The sequence below is a fragment of the Bradysia coprophila genome, unplaced genomic scaffold (genome assembly GCF_014529535.1).
Source record: "Bradysia coprophila strain Holo2 unplaced genomic scaffold, BU_Bcop_v1 contig_151, whole genome shotgun sequence".
Classification (NCBI taxonomy): Eukaryota; Metazoa; Arthropoda; class Insecta; order Diptera; family Sciaridae; genus Bradysia; species Bradysia coprophila.
In genome coordinates, this window is record NW_023503423.1 from 2924024 (window position 1) to 2951668 (window position 27645).

Sequence of the window (27645 nt, forward strand, 5' to 3'; positions counted from 1 at the left end):
TAAAATGCTTCTCTAACAAAACGGGAACAAATGTAGATAGTCCAGGTCATTTTGTCGAAAAAATGGCTGCGTGCACCTTAAGTTCTTTTTGCGAAATTCCTTCTATTCTAGAAGATATGGTTCACTTCCGGTTTTTCATCAAAGAATTTTTTTGGAGCAGTCCAAATGACAATAGAAAGCTACATTCAAGTACTTCTGGATTTCTGGAAGTCAAGCAGAAAAATCGTCTGCATCCCCTGTGGTTCCATAGTTCTGGATAGGTAAGACAGCCACTTATTTTTATGAACTGAACTTTGGTGACTTCAAACTTGTTTAAAATCTGAATGTTAGCCGAAAAAGTGACCGAAAATGTAATGAATGTGGCTAGAGCAATGAGGTCAAGATCGTTCACAAAAATAATTTAATCGAAAAAGCTTTCGTAAAACTAAATTGAAATTTGGATAGGGAAAATCGACAACAATGGATCTTTCCATAATCCTTGAACAGGAATCAAGTAGATGGGAAGCAATGATGTGCAATACCTGTGCAAGAAACACTGGAACTGGTATTCCAAATTATAGCTTCGTATCGTTTATTGATCTAGAAAAAAAAAACTTAGAAAATCCGTATTAGGTCATACATGGGTTTCCCAGGCTCAGGTTTCTCCAGCTCCATGAAACTTCAGTATTGAGCCAATCTTCCCCAGAACAGAAGAAATTGTTCAAAAAGAACTTGCAGATTTCGGAGATATTCGAACTGTAAAGCCTTTACGGCTGGAATTTTTCTTTCCATTTTCCGGAAAAGTGCTTCGTGGCAAACAATATGGAACAAAGAAAATGTTGTGGCGCACGAAATTGCAAACTAATAGTTACAGTGTACCTACACGTCTACCACTAGGCAGTCTCATCAAATGCCCTCAGGTAAAAAAAAGTTTTCGAATTCGAACCTGATTACAGAAGTCATTTGACAGACCAAAGATAATGTGGTGGACGAGGATGGCCTTACCAACGTTGCGTATACGTCAGACATTTCTCAAAAACACCCACATGTCCATGTAACGACTTATGGGATCCTGCTACTTTACAAGTGAAAGACTTGTGGTTAGGATTGAATCCAAATGGAGAATGAATAATTTATTTACTAATTCCAGCTATTTTATACACGGTTTGGTTTGAACTAGAAAACGTAATTTAGTTGTTTTAACAACAAAAACAAAATTGAGTTTGACAACGTAATGACAATTCAGTTAATCATCTGGCGCAGCTGGTGATTGGAATTAATTTGATGATTGGATGAGTGCGTTCGATGGTTGTGTTGTAGGTTTTATGCGACCGAGGGCACCACATTACTCCCCCTTTGATGAAGTGTTACAGTTTGGATTTTCGTCTTCGGAGTCCGAACCAGAAGATGATGATGAATCTGACAGTTGCGGATATTGAACGTCCAGTTCGTCTTCTGCTGACCAGTCTTCGACCATTGGTTTAGGGTTGGAAGCAATGTCCCGTTGCGGTGTGATGTTTTGTTGATTGAGCAATTCCGGAACCGAAGTTGTTTGGTTTACCGCCAAGCTGTTTGTTGCAAGCGGTTGGTTGTTTGAAGATTGGCTAACGGGAATTCTTTGTCGTCGTGCTGCCGGGTTTGCCGAGCCGTTGATGTTGACCGTGTGATTAGACGATGTGGGTTGTAGAATCGGTGGCGGAGAGAATGAACACGGTGCGATGCAATTAGCCGAAGTCACGCCAAATTGGCGGTGATACCAACAGATTCGATTGATGGTTGATGATGTTGGTCTGGGTAACGGGACTGCTGCATTTCGAACAGCCTGTTTTAACGCCAATTTGTACATACGATTGATTTTAAATCCATTTTGCGCACGCGGTTGATTAATTCTATCCGGACAGGTTGTGAATGTTGCCGTTGGCATGGTATTGGCCGGTCGAGTTGCAATTGGTGCGGTAGGCATTGATGCGGCGTGTTGCGTACGCCTGATCGAAACATTGTTTGTCGATTCGGCCGAACAGTTTACCGTTGAATTCAATCGTGAACGTAGTAAATGCTGGGTTTCCAGTGAAATTGAGCGTAGCTCCCGGATTGCTGCGTCTTGTTGGTTTAAGTCGGAAAGCATCCGGTTCACTTGCTGCAGTAGTTCAACTAACCATGCCGGTGGTTGTACTGGAAACGTAGATCTTGGTGCCATTTTGTTTTTATAAGAAAATGGTTGATTGAAAATGTAAAAACTCTTGTTGAGCTTGCTTACGCTTGAACTCGTTGATTAGAAAGAAAGATGTTGACATTTAGTTCTCCTTAAATAGGCAAAAATTCCGGGAATTTTGGTGTTTCAACAAAATGGAGAACGAAGCATGTCGGATGAGTTTAATGATTTTTTTGCTCAGCGAAACGAAGTTGTTTTTTCGTTTTGCTGATTGCAGCGTCGGTGTTGCCAGCGTTTACGGTTGTAAACATTGGTTTCAAACGGTCGATTGAGATTTCCTTGCATTTTCCTTTTATTTTCAGTGTGAAGTATTTTTTATGTTTAGAAATGATTTCAAACGGGCCTTCGTATGGGTTTTGAAGCGATTTTTTTACGGCATCTGTTCGCACGAAAGCATGTGTACAGGAATTTAATCCTTTATGAATGAAAATTTGTTGTTTGTGATGGTTAGATGCAGGGATTGGCAGTAGTTTGTTCATGTTTTCTTTTAATCGTTCAACGAAGGATGATGGATTGGTTTGGTTACGCTTAGGTTTAGATTCATTGAAGAAATGATAAGGTAAACGTAGGTTTGTACCGTACACCATTTCTGCTGGTGAAGCATTGAGGTTGTCCGAGATTATGGATCTTAAACCGAGGAGAATTAACGGAAGAGTTTCTGTCCAACGGTTGTTGGCATGCGCTTTGATGGCATTTTTAAAAGTTCGATGCCAACGTTCAATCATGCCATTTGCCTGAGGGTGATAAGGTGTGGTACGTAGCCTACGGGTTCCCATTAATTTGTTTAGTTCGGTAAAGAGTTCCGATTCGAATTGCACACCTTGGTCGGTCGTCAGGTGAATAGCTGGACCAAAACGAGCGATCCAGTTAAGAAAGAATGCCTTTGCCACTGTTTCGGCTTTAATGTCGGTTATCGGAATGGCTTCAGGCCAGCGAGTAAACCTATCAATGCATGTCAGGCAGTAAGTGTAACCTTCAGAGGTTGGGAGTGGTCCAACTAAATCTATGTGAACATGTTCGAATCGCGTACTAGGTGCCTTAATTTGTTCGAAAGCGGATTTATTATGCCGGAAGACTTTAGCTTTTTGGCATGGCACGCAACTTTTACAAAATATCTGAACGTCTTTGTCGATGCTGGGCCAAACGAATGACTTTTTAATGAGTTTGGACGTAGCTTTTGTTCCGGCATGAGCGAGATTGTGAACTTGTTCAAAGATTGTGTTCCTTAATTCCGAAGGAATGAATGGTCGTGGTGTTTCAGTGGAGACATCGCACGTTATTAGGACTTCGTGAAACATTATTTCGACTAGTTTGAGTCCTGTTCGCTGTTTTTTTAGTTGTTTAAGTTCCTTATCCGTCTTTTGAGACTGAGCGATAAGATTATAGTCAACTGAGCTAGAGAGCGAAATACTATTTATTCTAGATAGTGTATCAGCGACTACATCGGACGGAAGTGTTTAATTGAAGCGTAAATTGACAAGAGTTCCCTGTCGTATGTCGAATACTTGCTTTCGGCGGAAGATAATCTTTTTGAAAAGAAAGCTAAGGGTTGCCAAGCGTTATCTTTAAGTTGATTAACTACTCCGCCTATTGCAGTGTCTGACGCATCAACCATGAGACAGATTTTGGCGTTGTCTGATGGATGAGACAAGAGAGTTGCGTTGGCCAGTGCCTCTTTGCATTTGTTAAAGGCATCAAGTCTCTCTGGAGTCCAATCTATTGGAGACTTGTCTTTCTTCTTGTTGCCTTTAGTACAGTCTAGCAAAGGAATTTGAGTTTCGATTGCATGGGGCATGAAGCGACGATAGTAATTAATCATTCCCAAAAATCGTTTTAACTGGTCAACTGTCTCGGGAACTTTAAATTCCTTAATAGCAATGACTTTGGATTCCAATGGTTTCGTGCCATCCTTCGAAATTTGATAGCCTAAAAATTCAACTTGAGACTTACCAAAAGAGCATTTATTTGGTTGTATTACGACGCCGTAGTCGTTCAAGCGTTGCAATAGGATGCGAAGGTGTTCAATATGCTCCTCTTTGTTTTTAGATGCTATCAAAATGTCATCCAGGTAGGCGAAACAAAACTCCAGTCCCTGGATAATCGAGTTAACAAAACGCTGGAATGATTGTGCAGCGTTGCATAAACCAAAAGTCATAGAAGGGAATTCGAATAAACCGAAGGGTGTGATGATGGCCGTTTTCTGAATGTCCTCTTCCGCTACTGGAATTTGATTATACGCCCTTACCAAGTCGATCACGCTGAAGATGGATTGACCTTCCAAAAAATGGTTAAAATCTTGAATGTGAGAAACCGGGTAACGGTCTGGTAAGGTGTTAGCGTTTAGACGTCTGTAGTCGCCACAGGGTCTCCAGCCGCCCTTTGGCTTAGGTGCTATGTGTAAAGGAGAAGCCCATGGACTATCAGATGGTCGACAGATGCCCAGTTCGAGCATTTTGTCAAACTCAGCTTTAGCTAGCTTAAGTTTTTCGGCGTTAAGACGCCTTGGTTTAGAGAAAATTGGTTGGCAATTAGTTATAATTCTGTGTTGGACGTTGTGTTTTTTCGACACTTTTTTAATAGCCGATTGATCTAACAAATCGGGAAATTCCTGAATCAACTGATGATACTGAGTTTCCCCTGACAGAGATTTGATCTGTGTGCCAGAGTTGTTTTGAGGAATTTTTCCGTGGATTGAGATGCTAGTCAGGTTATCAACCAATTTGTTGTTTTTGACGTCGATTAAAAGGTCGTATTTTTTTAACAAGTCAGAACCGATGATGGGCGATCGCACGTCTGCGATAATGAAAACCCAACGAATGGGGCGGCGTAAGCCGAGGTTCAACGTGACTGTTTTGCTTCCGTATGTCTTAATAAGCGAGCCGTTTGCGGCATATAACTTGAAGAGACAAGGGACGTTACCTTTTTCACGAGAAGTGGGAGGGAGGACGCTTAAATCTGCCCCAGTGTCAATAAGGAAATCTCTCCCAGAGTGCCTATCTGAAACGAACAAACGACTTATGTTTGGTGCCTGGCTAATCACTGAGCAATTTGGCCTATATTCTTGGTTTGTTTTCGAATCGTTATACGAGCAAGGTTCTTTGCACTTCCTTGCTTTGTTACCGAAAGATTTGTGGTAGAAACAAAAGTCTTTGTTCGCTTCAGAAGGTGCCCGAACGGGCGTTGCTTGGCGATTTCGTGCTGATCGTTGATTGCTTTTACCAGGTTTGAGAAATTCTTCTTTCAGACTTTCGATCTTACCTTCTAGCCGATCAACGACGTTTACTAAATCGCTGATTTGATTAACTTGATTATTACTGACGGCCTGAATGGAAGCTGCCTCAGTTATATCAAACATAATGTCAGCAGTTACGGACAACTGCGTTAGATTATCGCTACTGGTGGCAAGAACTGTTTGTATATTGACGGGTAATCTTTGTAACCAGAGGGTTTTCAATAGGTCATCACCCACTTTTCCGCAAGACAGTTCCCTCATTCGACGAAGTAAGCTGGACGGTTTCATCTCACCGATGGCAATTTCACTGAAAAGATTTTTCAGCTTTTTATTTTCGGTGTCTTCGAATTCCTTTATCAACCGCTGTTTTATTGTTTCGTAGAGATTTCCAACAGGTGGGTTGAGGACTATATCGCTAACCGAGGTGAGAATGTCGCTCTCAACAACGCCGACAATCGTATTAAATTTGGTCAGATCACTGACTATATTAGAGTTCGCAAATTGCGCTTCCAACTGGCGGAACCACAGCTGGGGGTTTTGCTTCCAGAAGGGAGGAACTCTAACCTGGATGCGATTGACTGCGTTGTTTTGCTGAGCGTTGGGCTGAACATTTTGCTGGGCATTTTGCTGAGCATCTTGCTGAGCCTCACCGTTTTGCTGAACGTTATCTTGAGCGTTTTGGAAAGGAAGTTCGTCTTCGTTTGCCATAATTAGTAGTGATTAAGAGAGCAGAAATTGTAAAGTTGACGATGGTCGACTGAATTTCTGTGTTGTAGTACGAAAGCTCGTTGCTTATACTAAATACCCGAAGGAACTTGTGTTCGTTTTTGGGGTCACCAATATGGGATCCTGCTACTTTACAAGTGAAATACTTGTGGTTAGGATTGAATCCAAATGGAGAATGAATAATTTATTTACTAATTCCAGCTATTTTATACACGGTTTGGTTTGAACTAGAAAACGTAATTTAGTTGTTTTAACAACAAAAACAAAATTGAGTTTGACAACGTAATGACAATTCAGTTAATCATCTGGCGCAGCTGGTGATTGGAATTAATTTGATGATTGGATGAGTGCGTTCGATGGTTGTGTTGTAGGTTTTATGCGACCGAGGGCACCACAGACTTTCAGTTGACTACTTTATCCCTTTGTTACATCAACTTTAACCCCACAGACAAACTTGCTGCCGTCAAAGTAAACAGACATTTTAATTAAGCTTTTTCGTCGGACATGGTATCGTGATATATGGTATTATGGTAACCTTTATGACTATATATGCCAACTGCACACTTGTATTTTAAGGCAATGTATACATTTTTAACAAGTCTGTCTTTTGACACAAAATGGTCACGTGTGTGCTGTGCACATCGCACTGTGTGGTTAAATTCAATTTACTAAAAATAAACATTTCGATTGAAAGTGTAGTAGACATATTATCGACTGCATTCGATTCATTAAAGATTCAGTCGACTATTCATTGATTGCCACATTAATTTATAAACTTTCTGAACAAAGTTAAGGGTCGATTGGCTGGCAAGGTAGATGTGTACGAGTGTATATGTCAAATATATGAATCTCGGTGCAAAATACTTTGGTAGGCTCACGATGTGTATTATGACGTACGGTCTCATGCCATAATTACATATCTAGAGCCTAATCAAGTACGCACTCGATGTCATAAATAACCATTATCACTCAGTAGCATAAATAACTTATTTTACCGTTACGTAAGCCACTAATTTGTACTTCAATGTCGAAACGTCAAGTTTTTAAATTTCATCATTCACACACAGGAAGTTAGAAGTGACCCTTGTTTGTATACCTCATTGCTCATCACTAAAATCACGAATAGACGGGGAGCTGCAGGAATCGACCAAGAAAACAACCTTTTAGACCATTATTTCTATTTTGGAAATTATAATTCCTGCAATTTGAAGTGTACTGGTTAGTCTCTAGTGGAGCTGAACGTGTATGAAGTGCTCCTCTCCCATCAAAAAGAAAGTGTGGTATTCAAAGTCTATTCTTATACCGGAGCTATATCTTATGTGGACTTTCACTGACTTAATAAGAAACTTCCCTTAGCGCTGTAACTCTGTAAAATAATAACAATTTTGTCATACTTACGATGTAGCTTCCACATTTCCTGACTAGGTCTTTCTAACGAGCCCTCATTCACAAAAATCTGAACACTTTTAGATGAAATTTTGGGATATTTTCGACATACAGTGAACGACATCTCAAATGTCTCACTGTCAAATTTTTCTGAGAATTTTATTGTGTCATTGCAAATTCACAATGACATTCTCTGAAAAAAATGACAGTGAGACATTTGAGATGTCGTTCACTGTATTTGTCATTTTTAGCGCTTTTTTGCAAATATTTTTCTTCACTTATTTCAAGTCTCCTCAAATTTTATCCCATTTCCTAGAGTTCGTTGTTCCAAAGAACCCCAATTTTTTGAATTTGTACCACTTTTATATGAAATTGGAGGAAAACTCGCTCAAATTTAAATTTATTGTCAATTTGGCACTTCCTTGGTCCAAAATGCTTTGGGATCACTTTTGTTTATTGCCTTTCTTGTCAATATTAGTTCCTAAGATCAAGTTCGTTTTGATTTTGTTCCTTATTTTATCAAATGTATTTAATGAGGAGTGTTTGATAGGTTAAGTATTTTGTTCGTGTATTGTATTGTCCGTTTGACAAGTGGATCGCCACCGGTTTTCGGTGGGGTTTGATTTTCGTTTTTTACACGTGAGGCTGTTGTCAAATTCAAGTTTTTTATGGGAAGGTTACGTAGATTGCTTGGTAAAAAAGGACTTCACCTGGTACAAATGTAATACCTTGGACCGAATCTGACGGCGTTCGGACAAAATAACTTTCGGACAAAATAACCCCGGACAAAATAACCCTGGACGAAATAACCGCGGACAAAATAACTACGAAACACATATTTTAAAAACAAATTGCATATAAAACACCCGCTAGCAGAATATATGGCGTAGGGTCAGTGTACCAATAACCGAATATCTATGAGTAGTCGTATTTTAAGAAAACAAAAATTTTAGAATCTTTTTATGTTATTTACTCCAACCACTAGTGTACATAACTCTTTCACAGATCTATTATATATCTCCGACCATATTCGAGTATACTGAGTTTGCTCGAGTATATTTTCGAGTTCGTATCGACTACATTCGAGAACATCGACTATACTATATTCGAAAACATCGCCTATTCGAGAACATCGACTATATTCGATGACATCGACTATATTTCGAGAACATCAACTATATTCGATGACATAGACTACATTTGAGGATGCCGGCTATATTTGAGGACATCGACAATATTCTTGGACATCGATAATATTCGAATACATAGACTATTTGCGAGGACGTCGACTATATTCGAGGACATCCACTATATTATATGACATCGACTATAATCGAGTATATCGCCTATATTAGATTATATCTGGAATATATTCGAATATATCTCGACTTTATTCAAGTATATCTCGACTATATTCGAGTGTCTCTCGACTATATTCGAGTGTCTCTCGACTATATTCGAGTGTCTCTCGACTATATTCGAGTGTCTCTCGACTATATTCGAGTGTCTCTCGACTATATTCGAGTGTCTCTAGACTATATTCGAGTGTCTCTCGACTATATTTGAGCGTCTCTCGACTATATTCGAGGACATCGACAATATTCGAAGACATCGACAATATTCGAGGACATCGGCAATATTCGATGACATCGATAATATTCGAGGACATCGACAATATTCGAGGACACCGACAATATTCTAGGACATCGACAATATTCGAGGACATCCACAATATTCTAGGACATCGACAATATTCGAGTATGTCTTGACTATATTATAAGATATTATAAGAGTATATTGAGTACATCGAGCGAATTCAGATCGACTATAATTGTCACTACATTGTACTGGAATTCAGTCAATACACATGAGTAGAAAATCCTAAGTGAGAATACGATCATGATTTTGACATAAGTGTCAGCGAGTTATTTTGTCCGGAGTTATTTTGTCCGGAGTTATTTTGTCCTAGAGCCATTTAGCTGAGTTCAAAAATCGTTTTGTTTTACTTTATGATTTTCTTTATTTACAATTAACGTATAGTTACATTTAGTCAGTTTTATTGATTTCAAATAAATTGTTTTCTTTTTCTGTCTTCGTTTCCTGAATTACTACAAAAATACTTTCCAATTCATTTTCAGTTTGAGTATGTATGCAAGGGGTATATATAGAGTTAAGTTTTTTTTTTAGCATTTAAAATATATAATTTCTGTTCTGCTTCTTCTTTACTTTGATTTTGTTAATTTAACATTAAAAATGATTTTTCTTTAAAATAATTCTGTTTTAAAATGCTCAGATCTAAGATTGCGTAACTATTTTAATCTAACTTAACTGATTAGCTTCTTATTTTCACATCCGTAGACAGATTCACGATGACAATTTTTTTTGTTCTGTTAAAATTCCAAGAAAAATTGGAAACGTTGACAATTCGAAGATTTTTGTTATTTGAAGGCCTAGATTTTGAGGAGCGATATTTAAGAAACGGTTCATTTTCACATACATTTTTAATCAATAGCAAATCTACAGAAAAACAAAAAAAATTGGTACTGGCTCATTATGGGCGCCTGTTCTGTGAATTACATTTTTCGGCACTAGTAGGACCGGAACGAGTGGTGTGTCTTGGTGGCCTCAAATGACGAATGAAACTTTAAATTTTTCTTTTATCTGTGTCAATTTGAAAATTCGAACATTATACTTGTCTGACACGTTCAATAAATAATTTTTATTCAAATTTCATGCATCAGTCGAGAGACACATAAGGCCTACCCGTCGATAAGGCTTTGAGTGTTTAAGTTGTGGTACTTTGAACGGATTGAAAATACCGCGGGACGCTGGTCTATGACAAAAAAAAACCGGCATTGTGAATGTGTCTACGTCACGATTAAAATTTAATTTTAATTTTGCTTAAAAATGGTCATTTTCTTTATTATCTCTTAACACAAACGAATAAAATTTAATCTAAAAAATAAATAAAATTATTTTAAGATTTTCCACGACTATGTTAGCTACCAATTCGTTTTGTTTTTAGTAATTATTTTGAGAAATAAATGAAAATTCTCTAATAGAAATGACAAAAAACTAATTTTTATCAAGATTTTTACTTTAAATATTTTAATGATCACAATTTTTTATTTTCACTTTTTTTTGTTGGGTTCTCTTTGCCACTTCAAAAACATTTTTTTTTTGTATTTTTATGTCGAAACGTCCAACCATTCTTATATCATTTCGATATCGAAACACTTTTTGGCACTAGTGCGGTAAACATATACTTTCTTAACTTAATGGAAATTTCGGCTCAAAAGATGAGAAAATTGTCAACCCTTGGTTGACAGCACATCTTATGCGTGTAAAATTTCTATTAAGACACAAGCTAACTAGTTCGTAGCCGAAATTTTGTGTGACAAGTATTGTAATGTTAACTTGTTCAGCACTAGGCCCAAGTCTTCTATGGAAAGCATTGCACTAGTACGGAAATATATCTATGAATAGTCTTTTACACAACAAAGGATAAAAAGATGAAAAGCAGAGTTTTCGTGTGAACTCCGTTGATCCGAGACGAAGCCGAGGTCAATCAACATACGAAAGCCAGACTTTTAACCTTTTTATCCTTTGTTGTGCAATGGATTTTACACGCTGTTCAGCTTAACGCCAATCTGATTTTCATTCCCACTGTTGTAATAAGTCACTTTCGAGTCTAGGGAAAACTAAAATATGTAAAATCCATTCAGCCAATGCTTCCATTGCACTGCAGTACATAAAAGACTTTCTGGTTGTTCTGTGACGATTTTCGAAATGGAAATACAAAATTTTTTGACAGTCTCGACATTTGTATCGAAATAGTGTCTTGTGCACACGATGTATTGTCAACGGGCAATCTCATGTCTGAGCGTACAGCGACATCATTTCAATACAAGTTTCTCTCGCACCATTTCCTGTTTAAATTTAATTTTCTTTCGTTTCACTTTTCATTTGCTGTTCCTTAAACATTGACGGAAATTTGCTTAAATACTTAACAGCTATTGTGTATTGTATTGAACAGTCAAACAAAATTTATCTTTGAGGAATGGGAAACACTCCACTGAAATTTCAAATTTTCTACCTAACAATCCCATCAGTTCCATTTGAAATTTTTGTCACATGTTTTTTTACATTTAATTTTGGTTACACAGATTAGCCACTATAGTTAGTGCAGGTGGAAAGTAGTGCGAACAGTTTGAAACGAAATTTCGTACAATTCTACGTGGGGGGTGATATGGACGACAATAGTTACTGTGATTGCAATGGACAAATCTGCATTGGGGGCTGTCCGAAAAAAAAAAAAGATTCTTGTGTCACATCTGTAAAAGGAGTCCATTAGAGAATCTAGCGATTAGAAGTGTAATGATGAACAGTTTTCCACAGTTTATCATCTCCACAAAGGACAAAATAATTCCGTTACCTGTCTGCGGCAGATTTAAATTTGCATTCAAATGTCTCTAAGTTGTTGCGTGACGCAGTTCTTGACTTCAGAACTGCGTCATCTCTCACTGATGAATGACGACAATGCGAGTCTAAATAGTTGAAAATTTTCATAGTGTGAAGCCACGTTATACCCTGCCACGAGCTCTAGTTGTTGTCGGAAAATCGGGTTATGACTTATCGTACCAGAGTTTAGGCAAAAAGCACACAGTAGATGCACTTGCAAAAGAGCCTCGCAAGGAAATTCGCTAAAGATATTTTCAGGATGGATCAGATCGGGTTCGGGTAAAACGAAATTTTTGCACCAAAAATCTCAAATTCAATAAATTTCGGGTTACCCGGACCCGACCTGATCCATTCTGAAAATAGGTTCACGTCGATCCTGAAAGTGAAAGTTCAGGTTCACGTCGAACCTGAAAGTGAAAGTTCAGGCTCACGTCGAACCTGAAAGTGAAAGTTCAGGTTCTGGTCGAACCTGAAAACCTAGTTCAGGTTCGGATTCCGGTCAGAACTAACCTAATCCAGTCAACTAATTCTACGGCGCTAAGCGAGAAACGAAGAACAACCGCGAACAATACAAATATTCATCGGGGAATATTTTTGACTCGAAGGAACACTTCACTTGATTCTTAAGGCGAAAACTGTACTTCAAGCCCGGCAATTAAATTTTTTATTTCTTTCCAATTTGAAAAGGTTTCACATTTTGCGCAAACGTTCGACCGCGTAATTAACGACTTTACTTTTAGTTGTTGCTTCGTAGCACAAAATTTTTCTATTTTCTCGCGTTACAAAGTATCGTAATTCAACTTTCTCTTCCATTCAATTCATACGAGAAACACTTCGCTTTAGAGATTTAACATCCGACACAACACTTTTTCGGATTCAGTCAATGGATACAATGGGATATCTTGTGTGTTTCACTAAACACATCGAGAGACAAAGAATGAAACAAAAAAAAAAAAAAAAATCTAAACGAAATTTCATTCAACAGCGGCAATAACTCTCCTTTACGATGACCGTTCCGGACATCTGGTATGAATTCTTGGCTTATCGACAACACCTAAACTATTGCCATCTTCATCGACATCTCCCAAAAGTGCCGTATGAACAATAATACCTGGATGCTCGGGCGTCGGCGGATGCAATTCATGACTTTCGCCAGGTGTAAGATTGGCTAATGCGGCGAGCAGATCATGATTGACAAGCGGTTCACCTTCTTCTCTCGGTTCCCAGCCGGCCGGTGGACTGGACGGTGGTGAAATGAGAAATTGCTTGTACGGTGCCGGTGGTTGTAGATATTTCCGTGCGACAGGCGTAACCGGTTGAGCAAAATAGCACGTAATCAATGACTTACCGAACTCATACTGATGCAAATGAATGCGGGCATTGGCTGCTGCTACACCATTATCGAAATTGACGCGCAATCGCCGAAACGATTTCAGCCATTGAAATGTTGCACTCGGCGAGAACATGCGAAACAATTCTTCCATTTCGGCCTTCAGGTCATCGTCGAGGAACACTTCCGAATGGATGTTTGTGACGATGACCGATGTGGGCAGGTCGTCGAATGAGTCCGGATCGCAGGCATTGTTCTCGTCGTCGGAGTCGTGATCGGGTATCGACGGATGTTCGTTGGGCAAACCGTCCGCCTGATTGATGAATATGTTTTCGTCCGGCGAAAGTTTGTCGTAATCCGGTACTTCGGCCATGGTTATGCGGAATGGAGAATCTGTAACGGGAGATTCGTTTATGGAATATGTAACTGGACATGCAGAGGGGAAGACAAAGGTTTCATTGTCCCGGTGAAAATGGAATCCTCAGAATGTTGAAGTGAGCAATCAGACTCCTCAAAAACACAATAGATTTTGAAGAGTGAAGATCCTAACAATGTTCCTAAATTCAAAACGAGTGACGAGGTTGATTTGACTTTCGCATAAATGTGAGATATGAGTCTTAGCAGAAAATGCATCAAGTGCGAAAAAAATCGATTTTGGCTACGACAGGTGTCACATTTTCATTCAATTAATTCAAATTTCTCATTCGATTGTAGCACTAGTGCCGAAAAATCAATTCAATTCCGCACTAGCACCTCTTATCTTCCAGATGTCGATGCGTTTCGTGGCCGAAAATAAACCGTGGCCCGCAACGAATGTCCAACCGATATTCCATCCAGTAAAATTAAGTTTTATTAACCTCAGAAAATCGGATAAGTTCTAAGATCTAATAAGTTCGAAAGTTTCGACACTAAAATCATTTTGACGAATTTGTTTGAGAAAACCGAAGACTAGTTATTATAACTTGCCTTAGGATACTTTACGTGGTACGTTGAGAGCGAGAGGGCAGAAGACCAGTTTATTATAACTTGCCTTGGGGTACTTGTCAAAATATCTTCTTCTCTTTCATCATAACACTCTGTATTTACGGCCCACTGTCATCTCTATCCTAGAACGATAGAACTTCATGGAATTCAGGCGATATTTTTGAATTTTCCGGGACACGACACTTTTTGGTGGAAAAGTGGTAGAAGCAATCGACCACATGGGAATAGAAAGAATCGGTAGTAGGAATCGACCTAATGGAAATGCAAGGAAGCGGTAGAAGGAATTGACCGCATGGAATTGGAAGGAAGCAGAAGAAGGAATTGACCGTGTGCAAATGGAAGGGAATTGAAATTTCGGAAGTGGATTTCGATCCATGGAATTACACTGGAATTGAAATAGAATTGTGTGACCGGTTCATGAATGGAAACTTCAAGTAAGATCGGAATGGAGAAAGTGAATCTGAGTATGGGCAAGAAAACAAATAATGTTTGAGGAGGAGTTATGAATGGAAATCATTTGAACTAAATCATGGTTTTGGAATTCCGAAGATACGAAATGTAAAATTAGGAAAGTTAAGGAGGTGACCTGGATGATTCAATTGAGGAGATGTGTTGGATTTCCAATTGAATCATCTGGTAGACTTTTGTCTAAACTAGACTGCCAACAAAGCAAGGAGATCAGATGAAAGAAAATATAATGTCCAATTGGCTCAAAACATAATTGAAGCTAACTGCAATATGAAAGTCCTACGGAGAAAAAGGACAAACGCCAAAAAAGAAATCTTCAAATTACGAGACAAAACAGGAACGATCCAAACGGATCGAAATGCGATATTAAACATTGCAACAGAATTTTATGAGAATTTGTTTTCTTCAGCAAGACAGAGCCCAACGGAAGAAACCGAAGATAGACCAATAATAAGAAGCGTGGGATCGGAGGATATGCCAGACATAACTGTTGATGAAGTCAAGGCCACAGTAGCCGAGATGAAAAACAAAAAGTCTCCCGGAGAAGATGGTGTTCCAGTGGAAGCCATTAAACTGGGTGGAGACTCCTTATTAAAGGCAATCACGGCTTTGTTTAATCAATGTCTCCAATGGGAAGAAGTACCAGAAGCCTGGGAAAATGCGGTAATTACATTGCTGCATAAAAAAGGAGACATAACAGAGCTGGAAAATTACCGGCCCATAAGCCTATTGTCAACACTCTACAAGTTGTTTACGAAAATCATTACGAAGAGGAACACTAACAAGTTCGACTTCTACCAACCTGTTGAACAAGCTGCTTTCAGATCTGGTTTCAGCACAAACGACCATTTGCAGGTGATGAGAACGCTTATTGAGAAGTGTCGTGAATACAACATCGACATAGTCTTGCTATTCATAGACTTCGAAAAAGCTTTCGATTCAGTCGAAACATGGTCGATATTGGACGCATTAGACGAATGTAGAGTAGACTCAAGGTACTCCAACACAATTCGATATGTGTACAAAAATGCTACTTCATGTATAAAACTTCATAAGAGCACGGAGAAATTCAGAATCGGCCGAGGTGTAAGGCAGGGTGACACTATTTCACCGAAATTATTCACGGCGATTCTGCAGAGTATTTTTGGGAAGTTAAACTGGAGTACAATGGGAATAAAGATAAATGGAGAGTACCTGAGCAATCTCCGCTTCGCTGATGACATTGTACCGATAGCAGCGAATCTAGGTCAGGCTCAGCTTATGCTACAACAGTTAAGTGAAGAGGCGAGCAAAGTTGGCCTCAAGATGAACTTATCGAAAACAAAAGTCATGACCAACATCGGGGACGATAGAGAGATCAAAATTGGTGACACTGTCATTGAACGAGTCGACAGCTATGTATATCTAGGACATAAACTGAAGTTAGGTCTGGACAACCAGACTGCAGAAATAAGACGTAGGATTGGTCTTGCATGGGCAGCGTTCGGAAAACTCAGACTAATTTTCAAAAGCAAAATGAATAATAGTCTGAAACGCAAAGTTTTCGACACTTGTGTCCTTCCAGTGCTCACTTATGGAGCGGAAACGTTAACTTTAACAAAAGCATCCGAAGATAAATTGAGAGTGACACAAAGAGCCATGGAACGGAGTATGCTTGGAATAACACTCAGAGACAGAATGACGAATCAATGGATTCGACAACAAACCAGGGTCGTTGATGTCATGGAAAGAATAGCATCTCTGAAATGGAGCTGGGCGGGACATATTGCAAGAAGGACAGACGAACGTTGGACCAAAAAGATCATGAACTGGCGACCATTTAAAAGACGAGCTATAGGTAGACCACCAGAGAGATGGACAAACGGAATTATGAATATTGCAGGTACAAACTGGCAGCAAATGGCAATGGATCGTACGAAATGGAAAGAAGTTGGAGAGGCCTACATCCAGCAGTGGATAGAAACAGGCTGAAAAAGAAGAAGAAGAAGAAGACTGCCTTTGTGCAATTCAGTTAGTTCGTTTATTTTGTTAATGGTTTCGGACGCTTTACAATAAATTTCTTTGTTCATTTTGTACTCTGTGGAACACGGCTGGAAAAACAATTTTCCATGTTCCGGAAAAAGGTTTTTGGAAAACAACAAGAAACAACGAAAAATCTTACAGAACTAAAGGCACACAAAGACCATCATTATAATTCTAGAAAGCCATGGCATAGGGTAGACACAGTCACTCAGTGAATAAAAGTCCTGTGACAATTGGTTATCACAAAATCATGATGAGAAATCACTTGCAATTGCACATCTTTGACCTTGGACCAAAACAATTCGTGAGAGCAGCAGAACTGTTGCCGTTTGCTCGAAGGTTGGTGGATTTTTTTTTTTTTTCAAATTGTTTGTCATTATGTTTCGATTTATTCTTCTGTTGATTGACTAGTCAACGGTGAAATAAAAAACTATTCAGTGTGACTAATTCGATGACTGACGATACTTATACCTATCGCATTCTATAAATAAAATTCACAAACAAAAAATGCACTGCACTTGTGATAATGCCAAACGTGCCAAACCGAAAATGTTTTCAATTGCAAAGCGATTGTGTCAATATGAACCCCAAAGGACAAACTCTTCGATTCTCCAAAAATTGGATCTCATCAAATCAGGAGAAATTTTAATTCTTTTAACTTAAAGACTATTATGCCCGGTGTCCGCTTTTTTTCGCGACAAATTCAATTATATCAACGGAATGAATGAATGTAGGCGCACGACATTAAACATGAAATGCGTTGTTTTCAAATCGATTTGTTTGCCAATGAGCATATATTATACAAACAATACACAACGTACGTAAGCAATCCGTCATTACATAAGAACATACCCGACGAAAATGGTTATATTTATTGTCTGCTGTAAAATTGCATTGTTTTATGCACACATCACATCATATGCATTACATTGTCTCTTCATTCATTTTATGAATTGGCAAAGGACAATAATTGGGAGAAATGGAAAAGAAAGAATGAATGAATGGATTGAGTAATTGAAACAGGTTCAAAATAAACAAATGGAACGACAACAGAAGAAAAACATTGAGCTTATTTGAACAACAAACACTTCACTTTACTGATAATAAAAAAAACAACAGATAAATGCGTGTGAGAATAGCTGTAGGTGAGGTAACATAAAGTACCTATAGCCACCAAGTCTAAACGAGAATGAAAATTAAAGTGCACGGAAATTTCAATTTAATATCAATTTTATCTTGCCCACACATTCCGGGGGACGACGGTGGCGTAAAAGTTTGCACAAAATCTTTGACCGACACACATTTTCTTTTACAATTGGTTGTGACTTACCACAAATTAATTTGCGTTTTGTTTTTTGTATAATCCAAACAGGTAATTGAAAAATGTAGTTCAAGGGGAAAATTATTATCTTCCGTTTTTCCTGTGATAATTTTACTTCATTTGTGAGCGCAAATGTCAAAACTATGTTGTGGGTGCGATGGATTTTCGGTACAGAGAATCCATGTCCATTATGTGTCAAGTTTAAACGAAGTGTCTAGAATCCCGCCACTGATACAAAAGTGCGCGAATCCGAACTTTTGTTTCAGTCTAAAAAACAAATTTTTCCTTCAGAAATATCGACCAGCCCCGTGCAAGTGTAAGTACTATCTTTTAAAGAATGGATGTGTGTCTATAAAAGTGTAATAGGTGCGCCCTAAGTGAATTTTTTGTGCTTACTGCGGAAAGTAATTTGTGATTTCTACACAAAAAAATCTGTGTAAAAGTCACAGAACGCCCAGTACACTTTTATAGACACACACCACTTTGAGCTAACTTCCCACACATAGTTGTGTATCAGTTTGCATTGATAAAGCCCGATGTTCTGAGAAATCTCAGGAATGAATCTCACCTCTAATGGTTATTTTGTAGAACATTTTCAGAGACCATTTTTGGGAGAAAACATTCCCAAAAATGTTTTTTGGAAAAATTAATAAAAACATGGAAAACTCAAGGTTCTGAAAGAACAGATTAAGACACTCACATTTTGACAAATAAACACATATTGTTGAACAGATTGTTTGAAATGTCAACTTGGAGAAACAAAAATAGTTTTTATCAAGTTGCGTTTTCAAACAATCTGTAATGAGTGTGTTCAATAAAAAGCATCTATTTGTCAAAATTTGAGTGTCAACTCGTGATCAACTCACCAGAGGTGTCTTAACCTGTTCTTTCAGAACCTTGGGAAAACTCAGGAAAATATGGAAAAAAAACATTTTCCATTGCTTTGGTCGAATGTGACAGGATGTAAGAAAATCCAAGAGATACAAGTCTGGAGAATCGGCCATCTCATACCTCGTATAAATCGTCTGCAGATGAACTAATTTAGTTATGCTGGAAACACACGAGCCATCGAAAACGTGTTTCAATCGAATTTTTCTCTGTTAAGTGCAGAGCCTAATATTTGGGAATCGTTTTTGAGAATTTATTGGGAATTTAGGGAATTTTTGGGATTTTTCGGTAATTTTTGGGAATTTAGGGAATTTTTGGGAATTTTGGAAATTAATTCCCAAAAATTCCCTAAAAAAAATTCCCATCATGGCAGTGATTTTTGTAATTAAATTCTATAAAAAAATATAAAAAGTTTTTATAACAAAACTAAACTTTTATTAAAAAAGGCTCGCGATTTATTCTGGTGGCTATCGAAACTTTATATGTTGTGGCACCAAACGATGAAACCACTTTTCTCAAAAAATATTCTAATAAGAAGCTATCATCGAAAATATTTTTCATAGAAGGTCGAAGTGTAGACTGCTCTTAAAATAATTATTTTTGAGTTATAGCCGCAAAAAGGTTTTCGGTACCCTCTGACATGCTTTCACCTTTGAACACTTTAATCGAAAATTTAAAAAAATGTTCGAAAAAAATGAAAGATACGATTCTCTAGAATTGAAGACGAATCTATCACTCCTTAAAATCGGAGACCATTTGTTCCCCTATCACCATCACCTCCAGTTTTGGCGATATGCCGCTTAAGCTCAATTTACTAAATATGTTATATTCAATATGTTCTGAAATATTTGTTGTGTTTTTGGGAATTTTTGGGAATTTTAGGGAATTTTTGGAAATTTAGGGAATTTTTGAGAATTTTAGGGAATTTTTGAGAATTTTAAGAATTTAGAGAATTAATTCCCAAATATTAGGCTCTGGTTAAGTGCCCACTCCACTCAATAAAAAGCACTCCGTGAGAGAGTCGTGAGAGAGCAAGCTGTCAAATAAACAATGGAAAAATTGGAAAAATTCAATTTTGTCTCTCACACGGAGTACTTTTTTGGTAAGAGGAAACTAAGTATTAAGCGTCAAACAAGAAAGAGCATTTTGGTCGAAAGACTTTTTCGATGTTTAATGTGTTTTCAGCAATATAAATTCGTCAAAAGTGTCGGGCATCATACCATTTTCAAAAAAAACTAACGAAATTGTTCCGTTACTTATTACCACTCATAGAGGGCACTTCTATCTTTCTTCGTTCATTGCACTCTCTCCGCCCTCTCTTCGTTAAAATCGAAATGTCATTCCAGCAGTGAAATAGAAAACATCCACTTGTTTCACGTTAATTTTTGTTTACGTCCTTTCAAAACTCATTCCATTTTCGCCCTTTAGTCTTTAACGTTGTCGGTAGAAACCATATGTGTTCACATTGGCATTATAGCATCATTGCATTTGTGGTTATTGTCCGATCTCTCCGTTTTCGAAGTCACATTCGTAAACAATCCGTTCCAAGAACAACGCCCTTAATTGTTTGTCAAGTTTGTTTTGAACGTGTCCGATCGTTGGTACAATGACTTCGACTTACAAATCCAATCACTCGGTCTATTCACATGGACGGTAAGTGCCTTGGTCTTACGATGTGGTCACTTTGTTTCAATTTTCTCCGTCCGAATCATTTCAGCTCGTCGACCAATTTAGCATCACAGAAATCGCGCTCAATGAAATCGGTCAAAGTGCCGTGGTACCAGAAACCGATTTTGCACAACAACAAGTACATCAATGTCCAGAAAAGTGCCATGTTCGTGGCACTGTTTTCGATTGTAAGTCGTTTTTTCTCCTTTGATTTACTCCCCATCTCAACCAATCAAACTTCATCCCCAACAGTTTACAGCACTTTTCACTGTAGTCACGGCTGCTTTTGATATATACAGTCTGGGCATGGCAGCTCCGGGCAGCACACATTACGGTTACTATTTCATCTCGTACGAATTTGTCTACGTCGGCAACAATCACATCCGCAATGCGTTGATAATGTTCGCCTTTTTCTCATTGATCGGAGGTCTGGCCATATTGGTCACCGGGATAATGCTTGTGGTCGCGCTGAGAAAAGTAAGCCGAAAACATCTTCCGATTGTGGCTGCAGAACTTTACTGAATCGAAACTCCATTTTCCATTATAGGAACACGAGCACAGGATCGTACCGTGGTTGTGGTCCTTTGCCATCTTTACCATCATCCGGTTCATGGCCTTTCTATTCTTTGCCATTGTCAACGATCTGATTTTCGCTTACAATATTCTGATGGTTTTGGTGTGGATAGTGCTGTTGGTGGGCTGTGCCTACAGCTGGTTGATCATTTATTCGTTGTATCTGGAATTGGCCGATTTGACGAAATTGGAGGATCTGGCCCATTTGAGAGTAAGTCACTAGTCAATTGAAGTCGGTTTCGGCCTTGGAAATATTTTTGATGAAAGAAAGTTTAATGACCGGACGTCAGTCCAAATTTTTGGAACAAGAAAAATTTCGAGTATGAGGTACCCAGTCCATACAGAATATCTCTTTGTGGTTAGGCCATTTTTTGGAAGAGTAGAATGAATTATTAAATTGAAAGTAGAGCCAACTTCTTAGTTTAGAACAAGACAAAAATTGCTCCGGAGCATTGACATTTAGACTTCACGTACGAATTTTGTCGTCCTGAAAAAGTTGAAACTCTCGTAGAGAAAACCAGAAACTAAGAAATCACCGAAAACTCTTTGACCAAAGATTTTAAACTATTTGGAAAATGGGTTTGGTTGACTAGTTCGTGAGCATGACAATGACGATCTTTTCCATTTCATTTTAATATTTTTCTCTGACTCAAATGACCAATTGTAAGGGATTAATGGGTTTAAACACAGCTAGCACTCGTACGTCAGACGTCAGAAAGCCCTTCTCATACATAAACGCAACACAGTGCATTTGAATGCACTGTGGAATAGAATGCACTTTTGATATTTTTAGATGTTAGGTCGGAGTCCTGAACAAGATTTCACAAAAATTTTTTGATTTTCCGCCGTATCCTTTGGTCCAGCGGAATCCATGGCACCCAATGACACAAAGGGCGCGGTAGAAAAATGATTGTGGTTGCATTCGGTAGAGAAAATTGGTTACATTGGTGCAAGGGAACCTTTCCAACTTCCGGTTCAGAGGGTTTTCAGAATTTTCTTTTTATGTGACTGGAATGCGATGTGGCCGTCTTCTTATGTGACCAATAAAAAAAGATGATTCTCTTGATTCCTGGGGTACATGTCTTTCCGAAAATCATAGTTTAGAATTGAACTTCACTGAGTGTCCGCCTGCTTCCCTTGCACCTATGGAACCATTTTTTTTTTTCATTGTACCACTTGTATGTGTTGTGCGTTTTAACTAACGTCAAGAACTCCTGTCTTAACGAAAGAAATGCAAAACCCATCAGCCTATACAAATGTTTTCGATGCTAGAAGCAACGCTATGGGCTTAATTCCGAAAAATTGAAGCTTATTTTTGACAGCTTCAAATAATAATAAAGCTTTGCTTTCATGAGCTTTCATCACGTTTGAGCAGATGTTTTTGTGCTTAATGACATGATTTTCCCTTCATGTGAACGATATCTGAGCGCAGGGCTTTGTTTTGGGATTTTTTATTCTGCAAATTCTGAAAAAAAATTTAGCAAAAATATTGGCATTAGTTGCAATTCAATTTGGACGAAATTGTATTGTATTGCCGGGGCATATGTAGGGTTGCCATTTTTGAAAATTCGAAAAGAGGACATTTTGTACGAAAAAAGAGGACAAAAAGAGGACGCCTTTTAATTCGAAAAAGAGGACGAAAAGAGGACAAATATAGAGTCTTAGCTCTTTTATTATTCTATGTGGACCAATAGATATTCAAATAATTAGTGAGAAAAGTTAAAATTAAAATTTCATTTGGTTTGAGGCGAATCCGAGGTTTCAGTACCATTTGTAAACATGACCTTTTTTTTCTTTTTTTATAAAAACCTTCATATTCTTCCTTATTTTCCAGAAAAGTGATTCTTTTACTTTTTTTGCTAACTTTACTTGGAGTTCTTGAACTGTAAGCTACAAACATGCACTTATCTCAGAAGAAATTCATAAGTTTTTTTCGATACTCCATTTTTGTTTAGAAGTAAAAATCTAAAAAATAAGAAACGTGTTTCTTAATAATTTACAAATCTAGGCCTGTTCTAGGCACATTTTCTGAAATCTGACTGTTTCTGACTAGAGGTGTGCGCCGATCTTAAAATAATCGGCGGCGGTGCGCCGACTGGTAAGGGATCGGCGGTGGCGCGCCGAGAGAAATTTATAGTCGGCGGCGGTGCGCCGATCGGCGCGCCGATAAATTTACAAAAAATCTAAATTTTCGAAAACACTGAATTCTTACTATCTTGCGATCTGAAGTATCAACAACTTATACAAGGGGAATCAACCGAGACATATCTCACCTTTTATATTTTGAATGTACAATCACTGACCTTTTATTTTAAAAACATCTGACTTAATGAATCCACGAATGATTAGTGAGTTTGCGTAAATGACATATAAGCGAGAAGGCTGCAAAGCGCAACCAGTAAAAAACGATCTTTTCAAAAACAAGTATTTACAATAAATAAAAATCATCAACTCTGTTACGCCCCAAAGTCCCCAAAATGCAACTAGCGTTTCTCCGTTGAATTGCAATAGAAATCTTTTGTATTTGGTAATCCATGGAGCGTTGTTCGCCAGAAGCTTTTCTCATTAATGAACAAAATTTCTTAATTAATGTACTTGTTTCGGGACCCATGCAACCTAGTGATTCAAAAGCAATAGGTGTAAATAATTTTTTTTCTTTTAAACGTATGTAATGATTATGCTTGAATCTTTCAGCATTATCTGCAATTGATACAGATTTTTTGGATGATTGATTTATCTAATTTATCTAATGGTTACATCGCACAAAATCCCAACGTCCGGTCTTTTACCGTCATCTCTAGAAATGCCCGGAGGTTGTAACAGATTGAGCATGAGAAAAGATTTTATTAACTTCATCATGTCCTGGAATCCATCGTCCGCTTTTTTGCAAGATAAACCGTGTAAGCCATCCTTCATAACCTATAAGCTATAAGTCAACTTACAAGTTGGAAATTTTAAGTCACATCATCATACTAGATGTTCTGCAGGTTTGTTATTTCCAACTTATAATTTATATGTCATTTACGCAAACTCACTAGTATTATCTTTCGATTTATGCAATAACCGTTCCCGTTGTCTTTAGTCCATCTTCTATGTAGGAGTGAGTTCGTAGTAGAAGGTTTTCGCAAATAAGAGATTTAGATAAACTTAAATTTATAAGTAATAAGTGTATTAGCTGAGCAGCGTAAAGAAACCTGACTTATAAATTAAGAGAGATAAACATTTGCTCAAACCTTGTACTCAAGCACACACATTTTTTATAGATATTTCAATTTAACTTTATATTACCGCCTATTAAAATGGTTGAAAGCAGTAAACGTGCAAAATTTCGGCGCGACGAAAATACAATCGGCGGCGGCGGCGGCGTGAGGTATTATTTTTCGGCGGCGGCGCGCCGAAAATTTAGCAAAAAATCGGCGGCGCGCCGGCGTAAAATCGGCGGTGCACACCTCTATTTCTGACCAATGTAGGAAAATTTTCTAAAACCTTTCCGTTTCTCACGAATTTCCTATATTCTGCCTATTTCACACCAATTTAGTTGCATTTTTAAATTGCTGCTAGAATATGATTCGATTTCAACTTAATTTCGTTTTTTTAATACTCCTGGTTTACTCCTTATTTTATGCATATAAAAACATTAAAATTCCCAATCATAATGCTAAAGCTTCCTTAATTCCTAAATATGGAGTCGAATTTTTGACTGCGAGGACTAGTCAACTATATCATTCGAATGCTGTAGAAACTATGTAGTTTTAGAAATAGCTGCGCAGCGAAATTTTTTCCGTAAAATTTGACCACCAAACTTAACAGATTTTCGCTAAAATTTAACAATATTTTATAAAAAAGAGGACAAAAGAGGACGTTGTGTGAAAAAAGTGATGTTCTTAGAATTTTTACAAAAAAGAAGAATTAGACGAAAAAAGAGGACATGTCCTCTAAAAAGAGGACGAATGGCAACCCTAGGCATATGGCAATACAACACTTAACCAAATGCTGAAAAAATTCCGATTAATTTCTAAAAATGATTTCAAATTTGTTTTTCGGAATTTTTCGAATTAAAATTCTCATAACAAAGCCCTGCTATGACCGCTAATTCTAAACAAAACAAAAAAAATTACAATTTTCCAGATGGGTACAATGGCATCGATTCACGGCTCAACAAATCCATCGATTGCGGGTTCTCGCCCGACTACGCCGTACACCACGGTTTCGACAATTCACTAAATTAATTTTAGTATTGTCTCTCTGTAGTTATATTAAGTGCCTGGTTAAACGTACACCTAAGTTTCGACAAAATTTTAAGTTTTCATTTTTTTCTCGTTTTTAAGAATTTTTCTGTAATGTGCAACGATATCCGTCCAGATTTCTAGTTTGTAATTTTTTTATGATTATTGTATGACACAGACGATCTGTAAGATCACTTCTTCGAAAAGTGTAAATTGCTTTTAATAAAAGAAATTATTTCTACAACTTTGGGAGTTTGATTTGTGGAGAGATGAAACGGTCAGGGACAAGATGTTGGGAAGAAAAAATTTCCGGAGTTTTTGGAATGTCTCACCAGTCCCTTAGTATGAAGATCATCGAAAATTTGGTGATGTTTAATTTCGAGCAAATGCAACATGGCAGTTGGCTGCGTCGTGTTTTGATAGAAGTCACAAAATTTCGACGATCAAAACGACATTTTCCAAATTTGTAGTGTTGCATCTTGAAATGCCCACAAACGAAACTCATAATTTAAAGGTCGTCCTTAGAGTTCGTCCACTGCTGCGACGCGAATCGAAACAAACCAAACGAAATGTGATACGGATTGTCGACGAAAACACAATCATTTTCGATCCGACTGATGGTGAAATGAATGCGGACTATGACATCAGTCGGGGCTACGCCAGTTTTGCTAGAAAGAATTTGAACTTGTCATTCGACCGAGTTTTCGGAAGCGAAGCGACGAACTTTGATATCTTCGAATATGCTATGCGACCACTTGTTTCGGCCGTGTTGAATGGGTACAATTGTAGTGCTTTCGTGTATGGCGTTACTGGTGCCGGGAAAACTTATACGATGTTAGGAACTGATCGTCATCGTGGTGTGGTGTATTCGACGGTTGACGAACTGTTCAAACAAATAGAGCCGTTAAGCGACAAGAGTTCCTTTGACGTTCGTATTTCCTACGTAGAAGTTTACAATGAACAGGTGAGGAATCTGTTGACGAAAAGTGGTCCACTGAAGCTAAGAGAACATTCAACTGGTGTTGTAATAGACGGGGTCGCTCCACACCCGATTTGCTGTTGTGACGACGTCATCGGTCTACTATCATTCGGAAATCATAATCGTGCACAGCATCCAACCGATGCCAATTATAAAAGCAGCCGAAGTCATGCAATATTTCAGGTGCATGTCGTATCGACGAATAAGAAAAGTGGCCTGAGTCGGGTCGTAAAATTGTCGATGATCGATCTGGCCGGCAGTGAGCGTGGCTCGAATGCCAGTCACATGGACCAAAGGTTCAAGGAGGGCACATGCATCAACAAGTCGCTATTGGCGCTGGGAAATTGCATTAAAAAATTGGCCGAAGGATCGAAACACATTCCGTACAGAGATTCGAACATGACACGAATACTGAAAGACAGTCTCGGCGGGAATTGTAAGACTGTGATGATTGCGAATGTATCACCCGCAGAGCGTTCATACAATGAGACGTATAATACGTTGATCTATGCAAGCAGGTAATTCATTTTCAGAAGTTGACTGGGATACTTTGGGAACATAGTCAGACCTTGCACGATCAGCTTAACTGACAACGAACTTTCTTCTAAAACCTAGCGCTCGGCAGATTCGTACAGCTGCCGCAACGAAAACGCAACTGCAGACCAATTTGCCCAAAGAATATTATGCAAACAATCTGGCGGCTCAGATATCTGAGACTGAACAACTGCAGGAGCGTATCCAAAGTCTGGAAAAGCAAGTGTCGTCACAGGCGAAAGTAATTGAGAATTATGAGAGTGCTCAGCATGGTTTGGTGAAACTTGTGAAGAAGATTGAAACATTGAAGCGTAAAATTGATAGATCGTACCACGATTTGCTATCAACGCGGCAGCGAAAATGATATTTTTTCCCCGTGATTTTATGTCCTCCATTACCCCTAGTAAAATTGTCAATTCTATGCGGAAGTTGAATTTTATTTGCCCATCCCTATGGAGATCTACGGAAATTGAGACCGTTTCCTTGATTGCAAAAATGTCCTCTTTCGACGAACTTCAAGCAAAAGTGATCATAGTCAACAGATCGCTAAATAGAGTACCATTTTGTTTGAAATAATGTTTTACAGTTGTGTGACACAAGGTCAACTTTCAGTACCCTATAGATCATTGTCAATGTCGTTTGAGATGTCAAATGAG

The 27645-nt window shown here is 38.2% G+C and overlaps 3 protein-coding genes and 1 long non-coding RNA gene across 5 annotated transcripts; 2 read left to right on the forward strand and 2 right to left on the reverse strand.

Annotated features, from left to right (window-relative positions):
- Window positions 1-9535: 9535 nt before the first annotated feature.
- Window positions 9536-10619, reverse strand: LOC119074445. The gene is made up of 2 exons (XR_005087197.1): window positions 10363-10619; window positions 9536-10196 (listed from the first exon to the last, which is right to left on the reverse strand). It is a non-coding gene; the product is annotated as an uncharacterized LOC119074445 (long non-coding RNA).
- A 35-nt stretch (window positions 10620-10654) lies between these two features.
- Window positions 10655-18331, reverse strand: LOC119074444 (protein sarah). 2 transcript variants are annotated; one of them, XM_037180577.1, is made up of 2 exons: window positions 18131-18331; window positions 10655-13719 (listed from the first exon to the last, which is right to left on the reverse strand). In XM_037180577.1, exon 2 carries the CDS (start codon window positions 13697-13699, stop codon window positions 12998-13000), a length of 702 nt encoding a protein of 233 aa, XP_037036472.1. In that variant the 5' UTR covers window positions 13700-13719; window positions 18131-18331; the 3' UTR covers window positions 10655-12997. The 2 variants fall into 2 exon arrangements, with proteins under 2 accessions (XP_037036472.1, XP_037036471.1); XM_037180576.1 differs by lacking the exon at window positions 18131-18331 and adding an exon at window positions 17653-17913.
- A 2002-nt stretch (window positions 18332-20333) lies between these two features.
- LOC119074447 lies at window positions 20334-25500 on the forward strand. Its single transcript, XM_037180578.1, has 5 exons — window positions 20334-20662; window positions 20727-20865; window positions 20930-21154; window positions 21225-21461; window positions 25379-25500. The coding sequence occupies exons 1-5, from the start codon at window positions 20616-20618 to the stop codon at window positions 25472-25474; spliced, it is 744 nt and encodes a 247-aa protein (XP_037036473.1). The 5' UTR covers window positions 20334-20615; the 3' UTR covers window positions 25475-25500.
- Window positions 25501-25840: 340 nt separating this feature from the next.
- LOC119074448 (kinesin-like protein KIF18A) lies at window positions 25841-27411 on the forward strand. The gene is made up of 2 exons (XM_037180579.1): window positions 25841-26973; window positions 27071-27411. Exons 1-2 carry the CDS (start codon window positions 25961-25963, stop codon window positions 27351-27353), a joined length of 1296 nt encoding a protein of 431 aa, XP_037036474.1. The 5' UTR covers window positions 25841-25960; the 3' UTR covers window positions 27354-27411.
- Window positions 27412-27645: the final 234 nt, after the last annotated feature.